The sequence below is a fragment of the Microchirus variegatus genome (genome assembly GCF_963457635.1).
Source record: "Microchirus variegatus genome assembly, chromosome: 2".
NCBI lineage: Eukaryota > Metazoa > Chordata > Actinopteri > Pleuronectiformes > Soleidae > Microchirus > Microchirus variegatus.
Window position 1 is genome coordinate 16,833,218 of NC_139803.1, and position 19,461 is coordinate 16,852,678.

The 19,461-nt window shown below is 38.4% G+C and overlaps 1 protein-coding gene across 2 annotated transcripts; it reads right to left on the reverse strand.

Moving 5' to 3' along the window:
- Positions 1-804: 804 nt before the first annotated feature.
- Positions 805-16,731, reverse strand: kcnip1b (Kv channel interacting protein 1 b; the record flags this gene model as incomplete). 2 transcript variants are annotated; one of them, XM_083908476.1, is made up of 8 exons in its annotated part: positions 805-852; positions 973-1,035; positions 2,306-2,410; positions 2,490-2,597; positions 2,684-2,754; positions 2,842-2,911; positions 4,771-4,895; positions 16,644-16,731. In XM_083908476.1, the coding sequence occupies 8 exons, from the start codon at positions 16,729-16,731 to the stop codon at positions 805-807; spliced, it is 678 nt and encodes a 225-aa protein (XP_083764602.1). The 2 variants fall into 2 exon arrangements, with proteins under 2 accessions (XP_083764602.1, XP_083764603.1); XM_083908477.1 differs by lacking the exon at positions 16,644-16,731 and adding an exon at positions 8,099-8,171.
- Between the last annotated feature and the right edge of the window lie 2,730 nt (positions 16,732-19,461).

The following is a 19,461-nucleotide window of genomic DNA, read 5'->3' on the forward strand; positions in this document are numbered from 1 at the left end:
AAACTTCATCAGGAACAGAATTTCATCTAGATTTTTGTCAGTAAATGATCACGATGTGCAAAACTAGAACATTTGTATTTCCTATTGACTTCACAATGATTTAACATGTTTGATTTCATCTCAAAATGTAAACATTTATATCACAATTTTTTTTGACACACTGATTTGACCACAAGAAGCAAGGTCAAAATACAGTATAAAGGAGCTTTATAAAGCCACTTCTTTCTTTTCACAAACAAAACAGAAAGACTTGGTCACAAAAACACAGCAATAAGACCCACAGAAAGTGCTGTTTCAAATTTCTTTAACTGGACACTGAGAGACACCTAACAACAACAAACAAATTGATTTAGCAGGCAAGCAACAGCCAGGTCAAAAATTCTATGTGCATAATGAGATGACTATAGAAATCCTTATGGCCAAATTCCCATAGCAACCTTTGGAGTTAAAGCAAAAAGATCTTACCAACATGCAATTATTGTTGCTGATTGAACAAATAGCTCCTTACTGATGCAGTGCCGGAGCATCTTAATTTTTAACAAGTCAATCTTTAGTCCGTGAGATAGAGATAGATGAAGAATGGTGTGTTGGGTCCCAGTCTTTGTATTCTGTGGTGAAAACTCCATAACGAGGCTAAAAAGCATTCCAGTCCAGTCCCTACAAGTCGAGTCTTTGTGGGTTTGGCTGTATCCTGATCACAGCTGGATGAGAGGGAATATTAGGATGGACTGGACTGGACCTATTGCATTCCACACACATGCACCCACACCGAGCTGTCTCATTCGCCAAGTCTTTGTCTCCATCCTACATCACATTTTCAAACAGCTGCATGGATCTCATCATGGTTTCATCCTGGGGAGAGAGAGGAGACAAATAATCATGTAGAATTAGAACCTTTACTTCCGTTACCCAGTGTTGTATGAGGCCCTAACACCTTTTCTAGCAGAAGAAATAAAGATGATTATAGATTACCTCCTGACAGGCTATAACAAACTCCTCCAAAGTCACCACTCCGTCTTTGTTTTTGTCCATTTTCTGCCAAAAACAAGAGGAGAAAAGAAACAGAACATGATATGAGTCAGATTATGTCAAATATCCTCAGGAAACTACGCACCAGACTACAACGTATAGTAACAATCACTCTGTGTGTTGCTTTGGACCACAGGGATTTTGATGGACAATCACATAAAACTTAATCAGCCTTATCTGAAAACTTGCACAAAGTGTCTCAATAAAAAGAGTTGAATTTGGGAATCTACTGGAGTGTGAGAAATGTAAAAGTCTTGAGTGTTTAAGTAGCCGTGGTAACATAATGACATGGAAACGAATCAACTCTCACCGTTAACAAAATGTTAATGCTATGTTCATTTAACCCTATAAAGCCAAACATATCATATGTGATACATGCGTTTTTGAGCCCTCCACATGAGTAGTTTGACCATTTTTTCCCTGAAAAACCCGATGTATAAAATTATGGGATACCCGGCAGAGATGCAAACACTGCTTAGGCTACTTTATCCATGTGTACTGTGAGAAATGCAGAGTGCATCGTTTGAACAACTGTTTTCAAGCCAACTAGCACTCAAAATAAAAAGGTTGTGAACCACATAGTGAGTAAAAATAACTGAAATGTTATGTCTTCCAGACTTCCACCCTACCTGTTCCATTGCTGCATTATTTTTGTTGGAATAGGTGGATTTGTTTGTGTATTTTTTTGTTCTTTGAGTGACCCACTGTATCAAATATGATACAAATTAGAACTCCTATATGGAAATTGATATTTGAAAAAACAGGGACAGTCCAGGTTCTTAGATGAATGGTTTGTTCAAAGTACTGAGACACAGTCTGTGCAGGCACAACCCTTTCCTACTTGAAACTGAAATTTGTCAACCGCTCACTCGCCACAAACAAGTTTCACGCATGCAAATCTGTTTGTGTTTTTCCATCACAGCACGTGAGTTGTTTTATCCGCTGGCCTCCTTCAGTGAGATCAAATGTGTTCCTGTGTGACTTTGATAAGTTTGTGTCATGTAGATCAATCCAAAACGAAGGGTTTCAAATACCAAACGAAGGCAGCAGTAGATCAGTCAGAAAAGACTGTCTAACCTAAGAGCCTAAAAGAAAAAAAATGTGACGCCAACACCTAATAAAATGGTAAGTGCATGGTTACAGGTGGAAAAGCTCAATCTCAAATCTCAAGGCTTCAAAACAGGAATTCAGAGGTGACCCCATACAACCAAGAAACCTTTTTTAAAAAACAAAACAAAAAAACAACCATAGTTTTTACGTTAACTGTGTGTTTAACCTGGAAAAAGGCATCCACGTGCTGCTGTGGGACATCCCCCTTCAGTGCAGGGTAGGTGTACTTTCCCATCATGTCATAAATGGCTCTCACTATCTCAGTCATTTCCTGGAAGAGAGGAAATATGTTGTGTTCCCACAGCTCAATGACAAACACCTTAACAATGAGAGCACAGTCACAGACTCACTTCTCTGTTTATGTATCCATCTCTGTTGATGTCATACAAGTGAAACGTCCACTCCAGCTTCTCCCTCAGCGTCCCCCGCAGCAGTATAGACATCCCCATGACAAAGTCCTGAACACAGGAACAGGGTCAGATTCTAGGAGCAAATAATAGATTATATATTGTATAATATTACAATTCTATTACATTTTTCTTACCTTAAACTTAATGGCGCCATTGTTTGATGTGTCAAACGCATTGAAAAGATAATGTGCATACATGCGTGCATCTGAAACACACACAATAAATCAGTGTGTGGTCTCACCTTTAAAAAGAGAGATGTGCATGACGATTATTCAGAAATGGTGCACTTTACCTCCATGAGGGAAGAACTGGGAGTAAATTTGTTTAAATGTGTCCTCATTTACGACTCCACTCGGACATTCCTGTGAAAGAGGAAAACAAGTGAGGTTACTCACTGATTTCTTACTCACTCGACCCTTATTATAGATTAAGACTTGACACTTCAATTATAGTTTTGTGAAGTGTGGGAGTATGAAGCACAGCACAGTACAGTACACCTCTGCCCTGGGAGCCTGCAGCCAACGGCGTCTTACTCTTATTGACATCATGGCTGCCGGCAAGGTTTTAGCCACTCAACAAGACTTAAAGGTGCCATATGTAAGAATGTGGCCAAAAACGGTTACAACATTCAAATTCAAAATACAGAGTTCTTTTTAGGTTTCGTTTTCTGACGTAACTGGCCACCCGTGGTTGCTTGGCAGCTGAGACTCTACTGAATGCAATTATTGGTTGATGGCGGTAGGTGGCGCCACATGCCAAAACATGATTTCAAAACAAAAACATGATTTGCAGTCTGCAAAATATTTTTTTGATGCAAATATTTTGGCTGTACAGTTGTTGTTGTTGTTGTTGGTGAGTTCAGTTTGTTATATGAACATTATTCCTGAGTCTCTGTGACATATTAGGAGGATTTTATGGCCAGTTGCTTTAGATTTATTACATAATGCACCTTTAAGTTTGTAAATGTGATGCTTTATATTGCTGGACATAACTGACGTTAGTAAACCGCTCACTCTCCTGCACCAAAATCAGCAATTTTAGCTGACAGGAGTGACACAGAAGTTGCTAGACTACTGTTGCCTCATTTATGTTTCTGTCACTTGTGAATCCAAACGAGGGTTTTCAAACACCAAAGTCACATATTTATCAATTTGAAAATCTGTACTGGACAGGACAGGTAAAAAAGAAAGAAAGAAAAGAGACAGCCCATCCAAATGTGAGATATACAGTAGCTCGAAGCATATTCTTAAGCAGGTTTGATGATTTTATTTGATGAACCTTTTGTCAAATGGCTAAAATCTCCTTTCCTTTTGTCCCCTCATGGCAGCCATGTTTTCAGTGAGAATAAGCATCGATTTCTCAAGCTGGAGTGATGCAATTTATGGTTGTCTGAGGAGGAATATACTTTATTGTTTTTCAGGGAAACGTCTCAATAATTTGACAACAATTCATTTTAGTACAAATACTGTTGGTATTCAAATGCTGAATCTCTACGACTTCAATTTATGAGTGGTTTTTTCAATTATAAGTAGCCCATGTGTTATGTCCTGTCCAGGAGAAGCCGAGGCATAACGTAAAAAATACTCCAAAAATAGCCACAGAACCGCTGAACCAATGAAGTGTGTTGTCTTTAAAGGTGCATTATGTATTAAATCTAAAGCAACTGACCATAAAATCCTCCTAATATGTCACAGAGACTCAGGAATAATGTTCATGTAACAAACTGAACTCACCAACAACAACAGTACAGACAAAATATTTGCATAAAAAAAAAACATTTTGCAGACTGCAAATCATGTTTATGTTTTGAAATCATGTTTTGGCATGTGGCGCCACCTACTGCCGTCTACCAGTCATTGCAGTCAGTAGAGTCTCAGCTGCCGAGCAACCACAGGTTGCCAGTTACGTCAGAAAACGAAACCTAAAATACTTTGGTATTTTGAATTTGAATGTAGTAACCGTTTTTGGCCACATTCTTACATATGGCATCTTTATCTAAATATACATAATCTAACCGGAAAATAAACACATCTTACCTGACTATTCTCAAAATCAAAGTACAACAAATGACCTCCCACCACTTGATCCGTTCATTCAGAAGAAGCAAACAAGAAACAAAGCCCCACACACAAAACAATACTAGCAAAACTGCACCGTGTTGTGCCTGAACCAATGAATCTTATACTATAGAAAGTTTTTTTTAAAAGTAGTGTGTGATTACATTCTTGAAACCACGATAGAGGATCTGCAGCTCCTGTTTGGTGAAGTTAGTTTGGGCTTCCAGAAGCTCAAGACCCTCAGGTCTGTGACACACTATCGTCAACTCCAGCTCGTCGTCCAGCTTATCTGCAGGAAAGAGAAAAAGAGATGTATCTCATGTCAAGACATTTGTAATCCCTGTTTAACATATAGTCTATCCAATCTTTAGAAATCTTTAATAGACAGGCAAGAAAGTCAGGTAAAACGTATAGTCAGCAGCAGAAGTGAGTGGAGCTGCAGAAAAATGAGACCAAAATAGATTAAATAGAGAGAGAAAATGATGGGATTAAAGCAAACAGCTGACTTGAGTTTCATGTGCATAGTACATGTGCACATGTAAATACTAGTATTGCACATTATGTGCATTTTCCTTAACAGCTGAAAATTGCAAGTCTTTCTCCTACTTTAAATTCTAAACATTCTATATTAGCAGCCAATGTGAGTCTAATACAAAATACTTTGCATGATGTGTGCCCTTAACTAGTATACATTGTACATCATAAGGTCCCAAGAATTAGCACACAGGCAAATATTGCTATCTATAAATATCTCAGAGTTTAAATGATATCTATATTTTACAGCAATTTTAAACTTACTTACAACATTTTAAATTGTATTTATTTATATTTAATGACATTTCACAGCCCACCTGCACACTTTGGGGTCTAAATGTCAACAAATCATTTGTGCTACAGCTTATGTTGGTGAAATTATGACAAAACATTCATTGTTTACAAACTATAAAATCCATACTGATTTTTTTTTTTTCTTGACGAACAGAACATTTTCACCCAATCTTTCACACATAATCTATATTTGTTTTGTTTTTTGACAGCATTTTGAATTCTGCCCTCATGTAAACTATTGCAATCTGTGGGGAAATGTCACCTGTAAACAACTCATTTGCAATTGAATAAGAACTTTATCTTTGTAACAACAAATGATTAACATCTCAGGGTCAAATTTTCCACTGTCAGAGCTATAGTCCCCATTGCTACATATTGGTTGTCGGCCAATAGGATATTACTCAGACTGATTCCATAATACACCAGCCATTATACTGTCATTAGTGTAATATGTGAATAATTTCTTCCTCCTCTTTGCTCCTGTTGCTATCTCCTGGACAGCTGTTGCCATGAGGAAGAAAGTGGGTGAAATTTCTTTTTGTGAGAATAACAACTTTTCATCATATGTCAGGGAGGGTGGAGGGGAGTTTTTCTGCCAGGATGCTTTAAGTGTGATCAGACACAGATGGAATCGAGTGAAGGTGAGGAAAAAGAAGGAGTCTGAGGTGTTGATTAGAGGAGGGGTGAGAGAGAAGGTGGGAGTGTGAAGAAAGGAAAAAAAAAAAACGAGAGGAGAGATGGAGCACAGCACATGGCAGAGCAGGAGGGCACAGTATGTTTGAAGCCTGTAAAAAAGACGTAAAACAATTGATCTCAGAGGTAAAAATGAATATATACTTTAAATCCTCATTCTCAATCCTCAAAGTCAACAGAGTTGTTAATGATTAATTAATGATTAGATAATGGTCAGTAAGCATAAAAGTAATCAAGAGTGATCAGCTAATCATCAGTTTACGGTTGGTTATGGCGTACATATAAATCAAATGTCATGTTTAGATAATTTTTCCAATACTATGTTAAATCCTACAGCGTATACAGAGGGTATAAGAATGTACAATATAGAGTGTCTTATATACTTTTTTTCAGCACAATCTAGGCAAAAAAAAATCACCAATATAAACACACCTTAGTAAAAAGTACTCAATTAAAAAAATAAAATAAAAATTGGATTGAATTTGTGATATTTGGAAATAAATCACGTTTCAAAGTTCACTTGCAAAAATAAAAGACAATTATGTGACTTCTGCACAATTATTGCTACTTTATATCACAGCTAAAAATGCAATTTAAAATTAATCAATCAAAAGCACTTTAGAAAAAAAGTCTATATATGTGACCTATAAACACACACCCCCAGGATGTCCATATAAGGAGTTGTGTGTTATTCCCCTAGCAAATTACCATGTGTGCACCTGCGGCACAGATCCAGACCATGTCAGTACTAAGGGCTAATGATTAGCATCCTATATAAGACTTACATGGTCATAATTGACCATATGTATTGATTAACTTTATTATTATAATAATAGTTAATACATGATTAATTACAGTACAAGTAATGCTTATTCTGAATAACTTCGTAAACTGGAATAACATTAATAAGTGGTTGGCTAAAACATACATTGCCTGTTAGTAAATACTTATAACAGCATGAAGTTATTGTTAATTAATATATTACTGTTGCTTAATGTTAAGTGTTACTGCTGTAATTTTTTTTACATGTACTGTGTTTTGATGCAACATTTATAGTGCTGCTGTATTTATTTTCTCTCCTGGGAATCTTGCCATTCATCGTTTCCGAATTGGCACCATGGCACAAATTTTGAGTGAGAAAAGAAAGCCGTTGACCCTTCCCCCTATTGCATTTAAGGATGCTTGTTTTCTTTTAAACAAGGACAAGTGAAAACAGACAATACTCATTGCTCTCACCTTGTAAGCTTGTCAGAGAGAGAGTAATTGCTTTCTTTGCTGCCTCGGCAACTATATATTCTCTCTCATGCTGCCAGACGTTCATCCTTCATCATGGCTGAGTGTTGTTTCGCTCGCTCTTTTATTCCCTTACAACCTAGTTTCCATGACAACAGGCTTCTCAAGCATAAGGCCGGGGAGGTAAGATATGTGAGCTGCGTTTTAATTCACGAGCACCAGCCTGAACCCTCCAGTTTACTCCTTGTTTCTCACTTGTTACGACTCGCGCACGTTCGCATACAACAGGCACTCATATACTGTATATGCACACAAAACAACAACAACAAAAAAACACACCCACACACACAAGGACAAAGTCAGGGACAGTGATTTTGCTGTCTAGTTCTCAAGGACATCCGACATCTGTGATACACTGTAATCTCCCCATCAGGACGCACAGCACATATGCTGTACCTCACAGCTACGTATACATAAGTGGGGGAGGACTTGTATCTGCTGTAACATTTTGAGTACTTCTTCTTGCTCCATATTTCCCATAAAAGTGTGCATTAAACCAATTACAATAAACATTTACATGGAATTCAGTACCAGCTGATTACATGCATATTATTGCTGCTTTCTGATGCCATGTGCAACACGTAGAAAATAAGAAAAAACAAACACAGTCTTTTCTCTCTCTCTCACAGTTTAGTCTAGCTGTTTCTGTTGCTCTTCTCTCCGTCTCTGTTGACGTACCTCTGGATGGTCTTCTCTGCTTGGTTTGCATGGTCAAAGTGCCCACCACTGCTCCCATGTTGTCACCGTGGAAACCAGCCTGCTCAAACAACTCACAGAGTAACAGTCATCTATTTCTGACGGGGATTTGGCTTCCCTGTTGTTCTGTCTTCATGTGCCGCCGCAGCTCTTGATCTCTCTTAAAGGGGCTTTGCCCCCTGCTGGGTCTTTCTCCCTGCTCTCAGATCAGCCACTTATTAAGGACTCCTCTCTCAATTCGAGCTCATTTGTCTTTGGATTTCTGATCTTTCTCCGAGAGCTGCTCCCGCCTTCCTGCGCCACTCCCTCTCTACCGTGGCTCGCTCTACAGTCATCTGTCAGCCTTTCCCCCTTCTTTCTTGCTCCCTGTCTGCTCATGCCTTCATGTTATTGGGAGATGCTGCAGTAATAACACAAGTGATGAGTGAATAGTAGCAGAGAGAGGACATTAATTTAAAGCTCATCTCATTCTCATTTTCTGGAGACTGACTCTAGATTACTGGCCTATTCGTCATCTTAATCATACAACATATCTTCACCGTGATGTAATAAAAATGTTATGGGGTCTTGCTTTGTGTCCTCATAAGGAAGACAACTCCCCATAATGGGAGTGTGTAGATTTAGGTCCTGACAGGTCCAGAAAAGGTCAGAAAGAGGTGAAAAATAGAAGCACACACTTGTTGATGATTTAAGTTAATTTATAGATGCACTATGAGTGGTCATCAGGACTAGAAAAGTGCTATATAAATATAAACAATTTACCAAACTGAGTGTATATATAACAATACTATTTGTTGTGAAGGCTGTTCAAGTCATGTGTCCCTTATCTGGACCTTGTCAGGACCAGTAGAGACCAAAGGAGACCAGGATCTGGTCAAGTTAGGGCCAAGATTTGAATTGTGGTGATGCACTATTATGGTTATGGTCTCCATTTGTGGTGTAGCATTACAGTGCCACTCACAGGCCTGGCATATGCACTACAGTGGTTTGAGTCGTTTTGGGAGAGGGGCTTCATGTAGATAGAAACAATTCCTGAAACGATCAAGAAACTGTTTCAAGACGACAAAGAACGTTCCGTTCCGTTTCCATTTGGACATAATAAGGGCCTCGTCAGTGCAAAGTCCTCATAAGGACAGCAGCACAAACACAGCTTAACCTTGCTCTCGCCTAATGTGGCCGACAGAAAATCATTGCGGAACAAACGAGAACATTAGAGTGTTTAATGGCGTAGAGGAATATTCATGTTGTACTGTCAATTTCAGATAATTAGACTGTGTGCATTGGGGGAAGTGAGTCACGTGTATATCCCAGTGAGTACTTCTGCATTACTTAGTGTTTGTATTCTTTTTTTTCCTAATTAAACATTAGTCACTGTTACAAAAAAAGAGCAGCAACAGAAGAGAAGCACAAAATAGCAACAATTAGAAAAAGAATGTCTGCTTTTTTTACAGCAAGAGGATAAACTAGTCTTTCGTGAATTCAATATTTATCCCCTCATACACTGTAATAGTCCGTCCTTATCTAGTCCTCAGTACTCCTCTTTGACTTCTAAATAAAGGAAAGGATTGCACAGCACTATCCAGGCCAATGTGGGTTGACCTGAAAAAGTCAGAGCTGCAGCTGGGAGGAAATATTTCTCCTTCCTCTGTGTCAGAGTCAGAGATTATGTCACTGGAGTGCAGAGGTCTCAAACTCGTGGCCCAGTGAACCTCATGTGGAGGATAAAGCAGTAAAAAAAATGAAGGAATGAATGAGCACCAAGTCCATAAACGTCCGTTCAAAGACTAATCTGGTGAAGTTAATTATATACCATACAGATGGAATGAAAGCAGTGTGTGTGTGTGAGCACAGACACAAACAGCAGAGGAGCAGAGCACACTCATTTCTAATGCTTGTGGTGTGAGTCTTTGAACAGCAGGTGGCTGCAGAGTACAAGCTTCAATATGTGAAGAGTCTTCACCATCATTGCCACTCAGTGGTCAGTGAGTTCAGAGATGGTTCAGAGATGGTCTTCATAATTTGATTGTAAGGATTAGGATTAGATGGACATTCAGCTGTAGCAGTCATCAACACTACCACATCCCCATCACACATGAACTTGTTGTTAGACTGTACAACAAGTACTGCTCTAAGTAGACCCCACACACACACACACACACACACACACACACACACACACACACACACACACACACACACACACACACTCCACTCTCCATGTGCAATATACTGTTAATTCTCATTGGTGTAATATACTGTATATATTTTTTCATAATGTCAATTTTTTTTGAAGTGCAATATATTGTCATTTTTCATACTGTCAAATTTTTTATACTGTAGTTTTCTCATCAGTGCAATATCCTTATCCTTATTTATTATCCTTATTTAATAGCTCAGCCTTGTTTCCTTACACTATAAATACCATGTGCATACTGTGTATATTCTGCAGACCGGTTGTAATGTACATTCTATTTTTAAACCTATTTTTATAGTCAGTGTTAATATCTTTATATATTGTACTTTATAGATTCTATTTCTTTTTGGTAATGCATGTTTATTATTTATTATCCTTATCCTTACTGTCTTGCTGCTGTAACACTGTAAATTTCCCCACTGCGGGACGAATAAAGGACTTCTTATGAATGGTTTCATCGATGCAACATCACCTTCACTACTACACTCTTAGGAGAACCCTTTTTGGCTCCAGGTAGAACCTTTTAAAAAAAAAAAAGGTTCCACCTGGAACCCTTTTTAAATCCTTTATTCAGGAAAGGGGTTTTAAAGGGTTCTCTGAATCAAAATGGTTCTTCATGGAACCATTAGTGTTACCAAGAACCCTTGAAAAACCGGGAAAGGGTTTTCAAGAAGCAAGTGGTTCCAGGTAGAACCTCAGCCCTTGTAGAAGGACCCTTTTGGAACTCTTATTTCTAAAAGTGTAGAGAGAGATAAGGTAATCCGCACTGTGTTTAGGATCACAAAAACTGGAACATTTAAAGTGATGTTAATTAACAAAGGTGATTTAAGGAGGGTGATATGTGTCACACTGCTTTTGTGGGCTCCTGAAACAACAAGATGGGTTGGTGAGATTCAAACTTGTAAACCAAAGTGGTGAATGAGCTGTTTATATTCAAATCCTAAATCTATCATGGCCACAAGAGGAGGTTATGGTACACACAATAGCTCGCACTTTACTGTCCATGATAGGTTTATGTATTTTACTAATGCTCTGTTGGTAAATAAAGGTGCTATATAAATAAAATGTTTACTTTCTTACCTATATGTGATAAGCATAAACCAGCACCCTTCACAACACCCTATTTGTGCCAATCGCATCTCGGGAAACACATTTATCAAAAACAGATGTACATTTTATATAAAAAGGATCAGGTGTTGTTGCTCGAGATGAAAAAGCTCAAGGGCATGCAATTTTTGCGCTGATTGAGATGAATGGGTCCATACATTTAGTAATGGGCAACACGTGTTGGCGCGGCACACATGCACGTGCAAATATGGGCTTTTTTTTAGATGTTCCTTTTGCTTTTGCTTCCAGAAAAAAACGTGTTACCCAGACGGGTAACATGTGACCCAAAAGTGGTTGTATATCTTTCAACCACAAGTACAAGTGCATATCAGTGTGCTGAAAAATAAATGAATACATCTATAGTTTAAAGTAATATAGTTAGAGTTGATTAATTATTGTGTAGATTGTGCGTTACATTAGTAGCAATTATATTTAATTTGGTTTTACTTTTTAATTTTTTTGTATCACATACCTTCAGTAATATATATACATATATATGTTTGTATAAATATGTGTGTGTGTGTGTGTATGTGTGTTACGCCCTTTAGTTACACACAATGTAATCCCCAATTTTATATATACAGTAAAACAGTCTGAACGAGTTTGTATGTTGCTGTAGTTCCTTATATTCACCAGCAGGGTGCGCATTTGTCACACACAAGCGCTACTCACGGTCATAGTTCCTTTATTTTTTCCTTGAACCGGAACCATGACAACAGACACGCTACGTGAGATGGCAAGTTAATGTTAATAAGATAGCAAGTTACGTAGATGAAAAGTGGATAAAATGAGACGTTTTTGGGTTTCCGGAGCGTTTTATGAGTATTAACGATTTAGCTTAGCATGCTAGCTGCTGCCCACCACGGCTAATTTCTCACTAATTTCATTAATATATCATTATTGTGTCCCGTTTTGCTTCTGAGAAGATGTTTAAAACCAACCGGAGGTATATAAGAGTGTGTTGAATTTGAGAATGTGGTTAATTTGTATTTCTGTGTGGATAATTCTTCGTGCTAATTGAACTAATGCGATGTGTTAACACTTGGGCTATTGCTACAACTGATATATGACTTGTGTTATTGCTATATGCTAGCTAATGCTACAAAGCTGGTTGTAGCATTAGTTGGTCACAAGTTGGTTTTATGAGCTAAAACACATGGTGCGCATTTGAGAGACATTTGATCCTAATGTGTGTACTATGCGGTGGTTAAGGTCAAGTACATTTAAACATATTTAATATACACACCATTTTGTGGGTGTGGGCTGTTATAAAATGAATTTTATAATGGTGAATGGTTCACGTTCATGTCTGCAGGTGTGTACAACAACAACAACAACACATGAGCACAACCCAAGTCCCGTTGTTAACTCTCATGAGACTCTTGCCAGGTATGGTGACACTGTACACACAACTGTCTACAAATGCTATAAAGTTGATTTAAATAAATGTTTAAAAAGAGATAAATAAATAAATAATAGATATAAAGAAAAAAACTGCTGCTCTATGCAGGTTGTTTTGTTTTGTGTATGAGTCGATTCTGATGGTGAGCCAGAGCCCGGACGAGGAACGTGGAGCAGAATACCGGCTTATATGTGTGGATGGTGTTACATCAGAAGCAGCGTCATCTGGAGAAATCACATCTATCACACTGTACAGGTAAGACACAAAATCACACTACCCATATAGATGAACAAATACACAACCAAACACTAAAGGACTTTATTTTTGGACTTTATTGGACCTTGCTTTGTGTATTACTTTGGGCCTGTTTTTTCTATTTTATTTGTATTTTGAACAGCTTTACTTCTTGTTCATATTGTAAATTTGTTTATTTTATTGTTTACAACTGAGGTTGTTTATTGGTTAATTCTAAGTTGATAACTGGTTATTGATATATCAAGAAACATAAATTCAGTCATAGCTGAACTATTTCATTTTCAACTAAATGTCATACATATCCTCCATGAGCGAAACTATATCTTCTGATTTGGCCTGAATTGAAAGTACATGACGTTCACCTCAGTTCATGTACAATAGAAAGTGTGCAGGTTTTTTTAAATTACTGGAAATCTACAGGGATTTTTCCTCTCCTTTGCAACCTCAGCCTTCACCTACACTCCTGTTGTTTCTAGTTAAGATGACACAAAATTTAATGTCAACTGCTTAAATGCTGAGGTATGAAGTCAAATGATATTCAAGCCAGTGTCAAAAGAGTTCACAAAGTGCTGATTAAGCTCCATGCAACCATGTCAGTGTGGGAGTGTTTTTTTCTCATGTCTCCCAGCAACCTTACCACGATACACACAGAAAGTGATACCTTTTATATAATGACTGTCAACGGTAGTGTCATGGTATGATTTATTTTTATTTACTTAACCAGATAAAATACCCATTGAGGTCAACACCTCTTTCACATGGGTGTCTTCGCCAAGAAAGGCAGCAGTGTGTGTTAATAAAGCAGGGCAATAACAGTTACAAAAAAAATATTGAAATATAAAAGTGCTAGTAAATAGACAAATGAAGTGCAGGAGTTATGCAGTAGCAATTTAAAAAAAGAAAAAGAATGCAGGCACTGTTCAATGGATTCCCGTTGTCAGTCTTTTAAGATGAAATAAATAATAATAATGATAATTTTAGTTAAGTTTGGAAGTTATTCCAAGAATAACTATCCCTGTAACTGAGCTTGTATTCAAATCAAGTGGCGCTAGGTCATGATGTCACCCATAAGAAACTGAACTGAACTAGCTCTGTTCAGAAGACTTACGATTTGCGATTTGACTGGAGCCACGTTGATGTTTTTGCAACCGGACTTTCACAGACTTCACCTGCAACCAGGCTCCTATTGGATTATAGTTACTGTCAATCACACTTGTGTCCACTCAAATGTGCCTTACTTTATAATCTATTTTCCTCTAAATTGGAACATAACTTGCAAAATTGAAATCATGTTCTAGTGAAGAAGACCTGAGATTAGTGATTGAAACTATTAACTCCTCAGGAAAATGTTAACCGACATAATAAATCAAGTGAGAATTGGGAAATTTGCCCATAGTTATTTTTGCAGATAGTCGCCCACCAGGGATATTCAAAATATTCTTACTTCCTGAATGACTTCACCAAGGAAACAGGCTGTCACGCTCATTCAGGTTGGTTTTTATGCACTGCATTTTCACAAATTCAGGATTTTGGATGCAAATATTATTATATGTCGCATGAACATTAGGAGCTGGACTTTAGGGGCCATGTAATGTATCCTCCACATGCAATATAAATTATTTTCATCTGGGTTTCACTTGTCCACAGTCAGAACAGTTAAATCATAACCAAATACAAAAAGGCATAAAAATAACAGCGAGTGTTAGTCACCTGAGGCAGAACACCACCCACATGGTTTTCCTCAACTCCGATACTTGCAGTGTTTAAATGTATGAATATGAATATGCAGCACATGCTGCTGGCTATAAGAAGAACCTTTAAAATGTGAACAGAGCTTCATAGTTCATGCATGTAGTAGGTGCGTGCAGGCAAATCTGCATAGACAAAAGATAGTGTGATGTGTGGTGGAGATGTGCAGTTTTCAGTCTACCTGAAAATACTCGCGTGTATGAAACTGAATGTTCTTGTGTGCTCTTCCATGCATATGATAGCAGCTACAATGTGCATAGATGATGTTCTGTGACATGATTAGGGGTCAATTGAGCAGTGAAAGGTCTCAAACACAACCACAGAGAAATTTTGATGTGTCATTTGTTGTAGCTACACAGTAAGATCTCTTTTCATAGTGGTGTTTTAATCTAATATTGTATGCGCCCAGACATTGTTTTACTAATTTTCATGTTCAGGGTGCATATAATTGCTTTTCAAGACAATAATTAAATGGATAGGGATGATGGGCTAATTAAAATTATGTATATGGATTTCCAGATCATTTAGCATGTAAACCAATAGGAAAAGCTTCATCTTGAAAAAATCCAACTGGAATCTAAAGTTGCACTATATATTTGCTCATTTATAACACTTCATCACACATCAAGCAACCATCATATTTAATCTATTGCTGCCATTAGAACATTTGTAAATGGGTATTCAAGACTTATGTAACATTAACTGGGTAGCATTTAATTATAATGCCAAATTATATGGTGCCAGTGCTGAGATGTGTACAAGTGTTTTAACATTTTAAGTAATGACGGGTCAGTCACAGGACATGCGATCAGCCAAGCATGAAAAAACATTTGCGAAGAAGAGAGCAGAGTTTCAATAGAATCCACATCTCCTAAATAACTACTTTTCCTCACAGGAAAAATGGGCCAAAAGTGCTGCTGCTGTGTTAAAATATTAAGAGAGAGATCACAGTGGAAAAAAAGGATTTCCTCTTTATTCTTCTATGAAGATGTAAATCTCAACCTAAGGCCATGTCCATACTGAAACGGCAGGAAACATAAACTACAAAAAGACAAAAAGCTCCCCATAAAGGCAGCATTGTTTCAAGGGGTTCTGTGTGGACGGCGATATTTCCCTGACCCTACTCAAAACGCTATAGTACATATGCCAGGACTGTAGTTGCGCTATAACTTCACACCAAAAAGCAGAGAAGAAGACGTTGTAAACATTAGCAGTAGCAGAGACAGAATCAACTGTGCCAGAGGAAAGAAAGTGAAATAGTTGTTTGGAAATGTTTTATAATTTCATGTAAAGCACTTTGGATAACTTTATACCTTACCTCTATATTGATTGATTTACTGACGGGCCACACGGTTGGCGTAGTGGTTAGCGCGCTTGCCTTTGCAGCAAGAAGACCCAGGTTCGAGCCCCGGTTGCATGTTCTCCCCGTGTGTGCGTGGGTTTTCCGGGTTCTCCGACTTCCTCCCACAGTCCAAAAACATGCAGATCTGGGGATTAGGTAACTTGGTCACTCTAAATTGGTGCGAAGGACTGGTGAACTGTCCAGGGTGTACCCTGCCTATCGCCCTATGTCAGCTGAGATAGGCACAGCACCTATCCTCCAGCAGATATTCTGGCCTCCGGTGGAGGATAAAAGTGGAAGAGGATGGATGGATGGTAGCTTATTCAGTTTCTGTCATTAGTTTCTCCTTAATGTTACACACTATTGTGTTTGTTATGCACCAAAAAGAGGCTCAAGGCTAAGTCCTTGTATGTTAATACCATTAAACAGAATCCAAGTCTGACACAAGTATTATACTGTAAATAAAATGTCACAGTACCTTTTGTTAGGGTTCCTGAGACTAATCTCTGCAGGGACTGGATTAGTTTGAGCACCCCCTGTCTGCAGCAGCTGGTACAGCCAGCCATTCTGAGACGGAGCGGTGTAGGCAAGTGCTGCTGGGACAGAGGCCTCACCGAAGAGAGAGAGAGTAAAAATGTTCCTCTTGTATATTTATTTTTAAGTCTCCACAATGTCCTGTCAGCACATATTGCTATAGTGTGAGTCCAGTCCTCAGTAGGTAGCGTGATGGGCAAAGAAGAACGTAAGATGATATGAATAAAACAATTTCCTGTTTTAACTCTTCCACACGGTTACAACAGAGGGACACACACTTTGGTGAAGTTCAGAAGCAGATGCTGTCAGGAGAGAAAAATCCAGTCTCGTATAGAAAAACCTTTTTGAGAAGATGAATTTCGAAAAGTCCAAGAAAAGGCAGTGATGGCCGTCCAGGACTTCTCTCCTCCTCCTCTTTATGTTCCTGATGTCTTAGCTTTTTTCCTTTGGTGTTGTGAAGTCTTCATCCAAAGACACTCACATTTGAGTAGTATAAATATCTTTATAAGGGTTTTCCTCTGAGCTGCAGTGGTGGTCCTGTGGCTGTGCTGTGGAGGAGCTCTGCTGTGATGCGGAGAGCAACAGCGCTGTACCAAACCCCCTCTCTCTTCTTTCCACCCTCCTCCTGTCTCACATTGGTGATTCATCCTTCTCTTGTGTGGAGCTGCTACAGTCGACAAAGATCTATGTTGTATGATCATATTAATGACTGCTGCATAAAGAAATACTTCTTTTTAGGGGGTTTGGTGATTCATATTAACCCTATATGACCAGTGATAATTCCAACAATCACAGTGAATTTGTAAAGTTTGTCTGCATCACGTGTTCATTTGCATATCTTTAAAGTGGAACTTCCACCTTTTTCTCTACGGAGCTCCCCCTACAGTCAGATTATTATTTTTTTTCTGCTCCAGCAAGTTTGAACAGCTAGTTCATTCAGAGCAGCATATACTGTTGCTAAAGAAAGGTTGCCTTATGCAAAATTTAATCCCAAACTTAATGAGCTGAGCATTCCAAAAGAGCACCATCTCTCTAAATTGTATTAGGTATTTATCTCAGTCAGTTATTAGAAACCCCCATAAAGATCAGATTATAATTCAAACCCTGACAAAAGTGTAAGGTTTGCCGTTTGAGCTGTTTTGTGTCTCACTCCACTGAACTGGGGAAATGCTCACGGGGAAGAACATGACACGCTGCTTCCTCTGTCTATTTTTCTCCCGCTCATCCTCTGTCTTGTCCATATTTAATCTATTAATCTCCTCACAGCCGCTGTGGAATTTTAGCGGCTCTCATTCCAACAGTAAATAACAATCCTAAATGCCATTCTTTACAAAAAGTAAGTAGGAAAGAAAGAAACAGCTTAAGGAAAAGCATAGCTTATAGTGTCCGTGACTTGAGGTGCTTGTCTTGTTCAGAACCCAGAGAAGGAGCACTGAACTCACTAAGTGGAAGAGCTGCGCAGAATTAGCCACATTGTCTAGAACACATATGGACAACATAAGGCCCTAGGACTGGATGCGGCCCGCAATAGGGTTGGGTGATGTCCCCTAAATTGGCAGTCGATGATCGTTACAGTAAAACATCGTGATGGAAGGCGCGGATCGTGGTGCGGTAATAAAAAATCCTTTCCCTGGTATTTGGTGAGAGTAGCATCAGTGCATTTCAGCACCTGAGTACTGAACAGCTCCATCTGCTTTTTTGCGGAGGGGGTCTCACGTTCGATTTCCTCAGGGACCCGACTGGTGAGGCTCGTCAGTGGTGACCCTCACATTCGCCTTTTTGATTAATAAATAAAATATATATTGACTTTGACAATAACAAGGAGTGCGTGAACGGAATGTTAGACAAACCGCTTTTATTAGTGTGGCACGGAATTTCCTGCAGTCAGTATGACAGCGCATGTCCGAAATAGGTAAGATTAATAATAATTATCATCATATTCTGATTTCCTTTTGTGTAATTAATATGAAAACGTGTTTAAATGAAAATACAACTTTGGGAAAAGTTTCTCAAGCTGCACTCGACGCATGGACGCGCAATTCCCTCCAGCTGATGGGGACGCTGTCAGATCAGCAACTTCCATCTTCAGATCCCCAAAAGAAATAGTGGGGATTCTGGACAGGTGGAATTCAATCAGGGACCACTTGTGTGGGTGGATTATGAATTTGAAGAGGGTGGTGAGCCCACAATATTCTCTAAAACAGGAGTTTGGATGTGAAGCTGCTGGAGATCATGCTCCACTGAGTACAGAATGTGTGGCTTCACAGAGCTCGCCCAGCACTAACAGTAATTAAAAGAAAAGAAATATTTACAACTCTAGGATGGAGGCACAAATAAATGAACCAGTGGATGAAAAATAATGTTTTTTCAACTTAGTAGTAAGTTTCTGACACTCATATATTCTCATATTCACATTATTATCTCATTATTTGCACACTAAAGCCAAGTAATTAAACCAAATGATGACATATTCACTGTTTTCAAACATTTATATATTCATCTTGAAGACTGGTAAAAAGACAAGTGTCTTTCCAATAATGCAGAAATTGATTATCTTTTAAAAGCAGCCAGCTCTATGCTACATTACTGACACTGTAAACACCTCTAAGTTAAAATAACCATAAATAATTTATGAAATAGACACTCACCAATACAATTACAATCCAGGTTGTGTCACTGATTAACCCACTGACCTTTGTACAGCAGATGGGACTTTATTTATTTTTATGCCAAGTAATTGCGATATAGGAAATGATGATCAT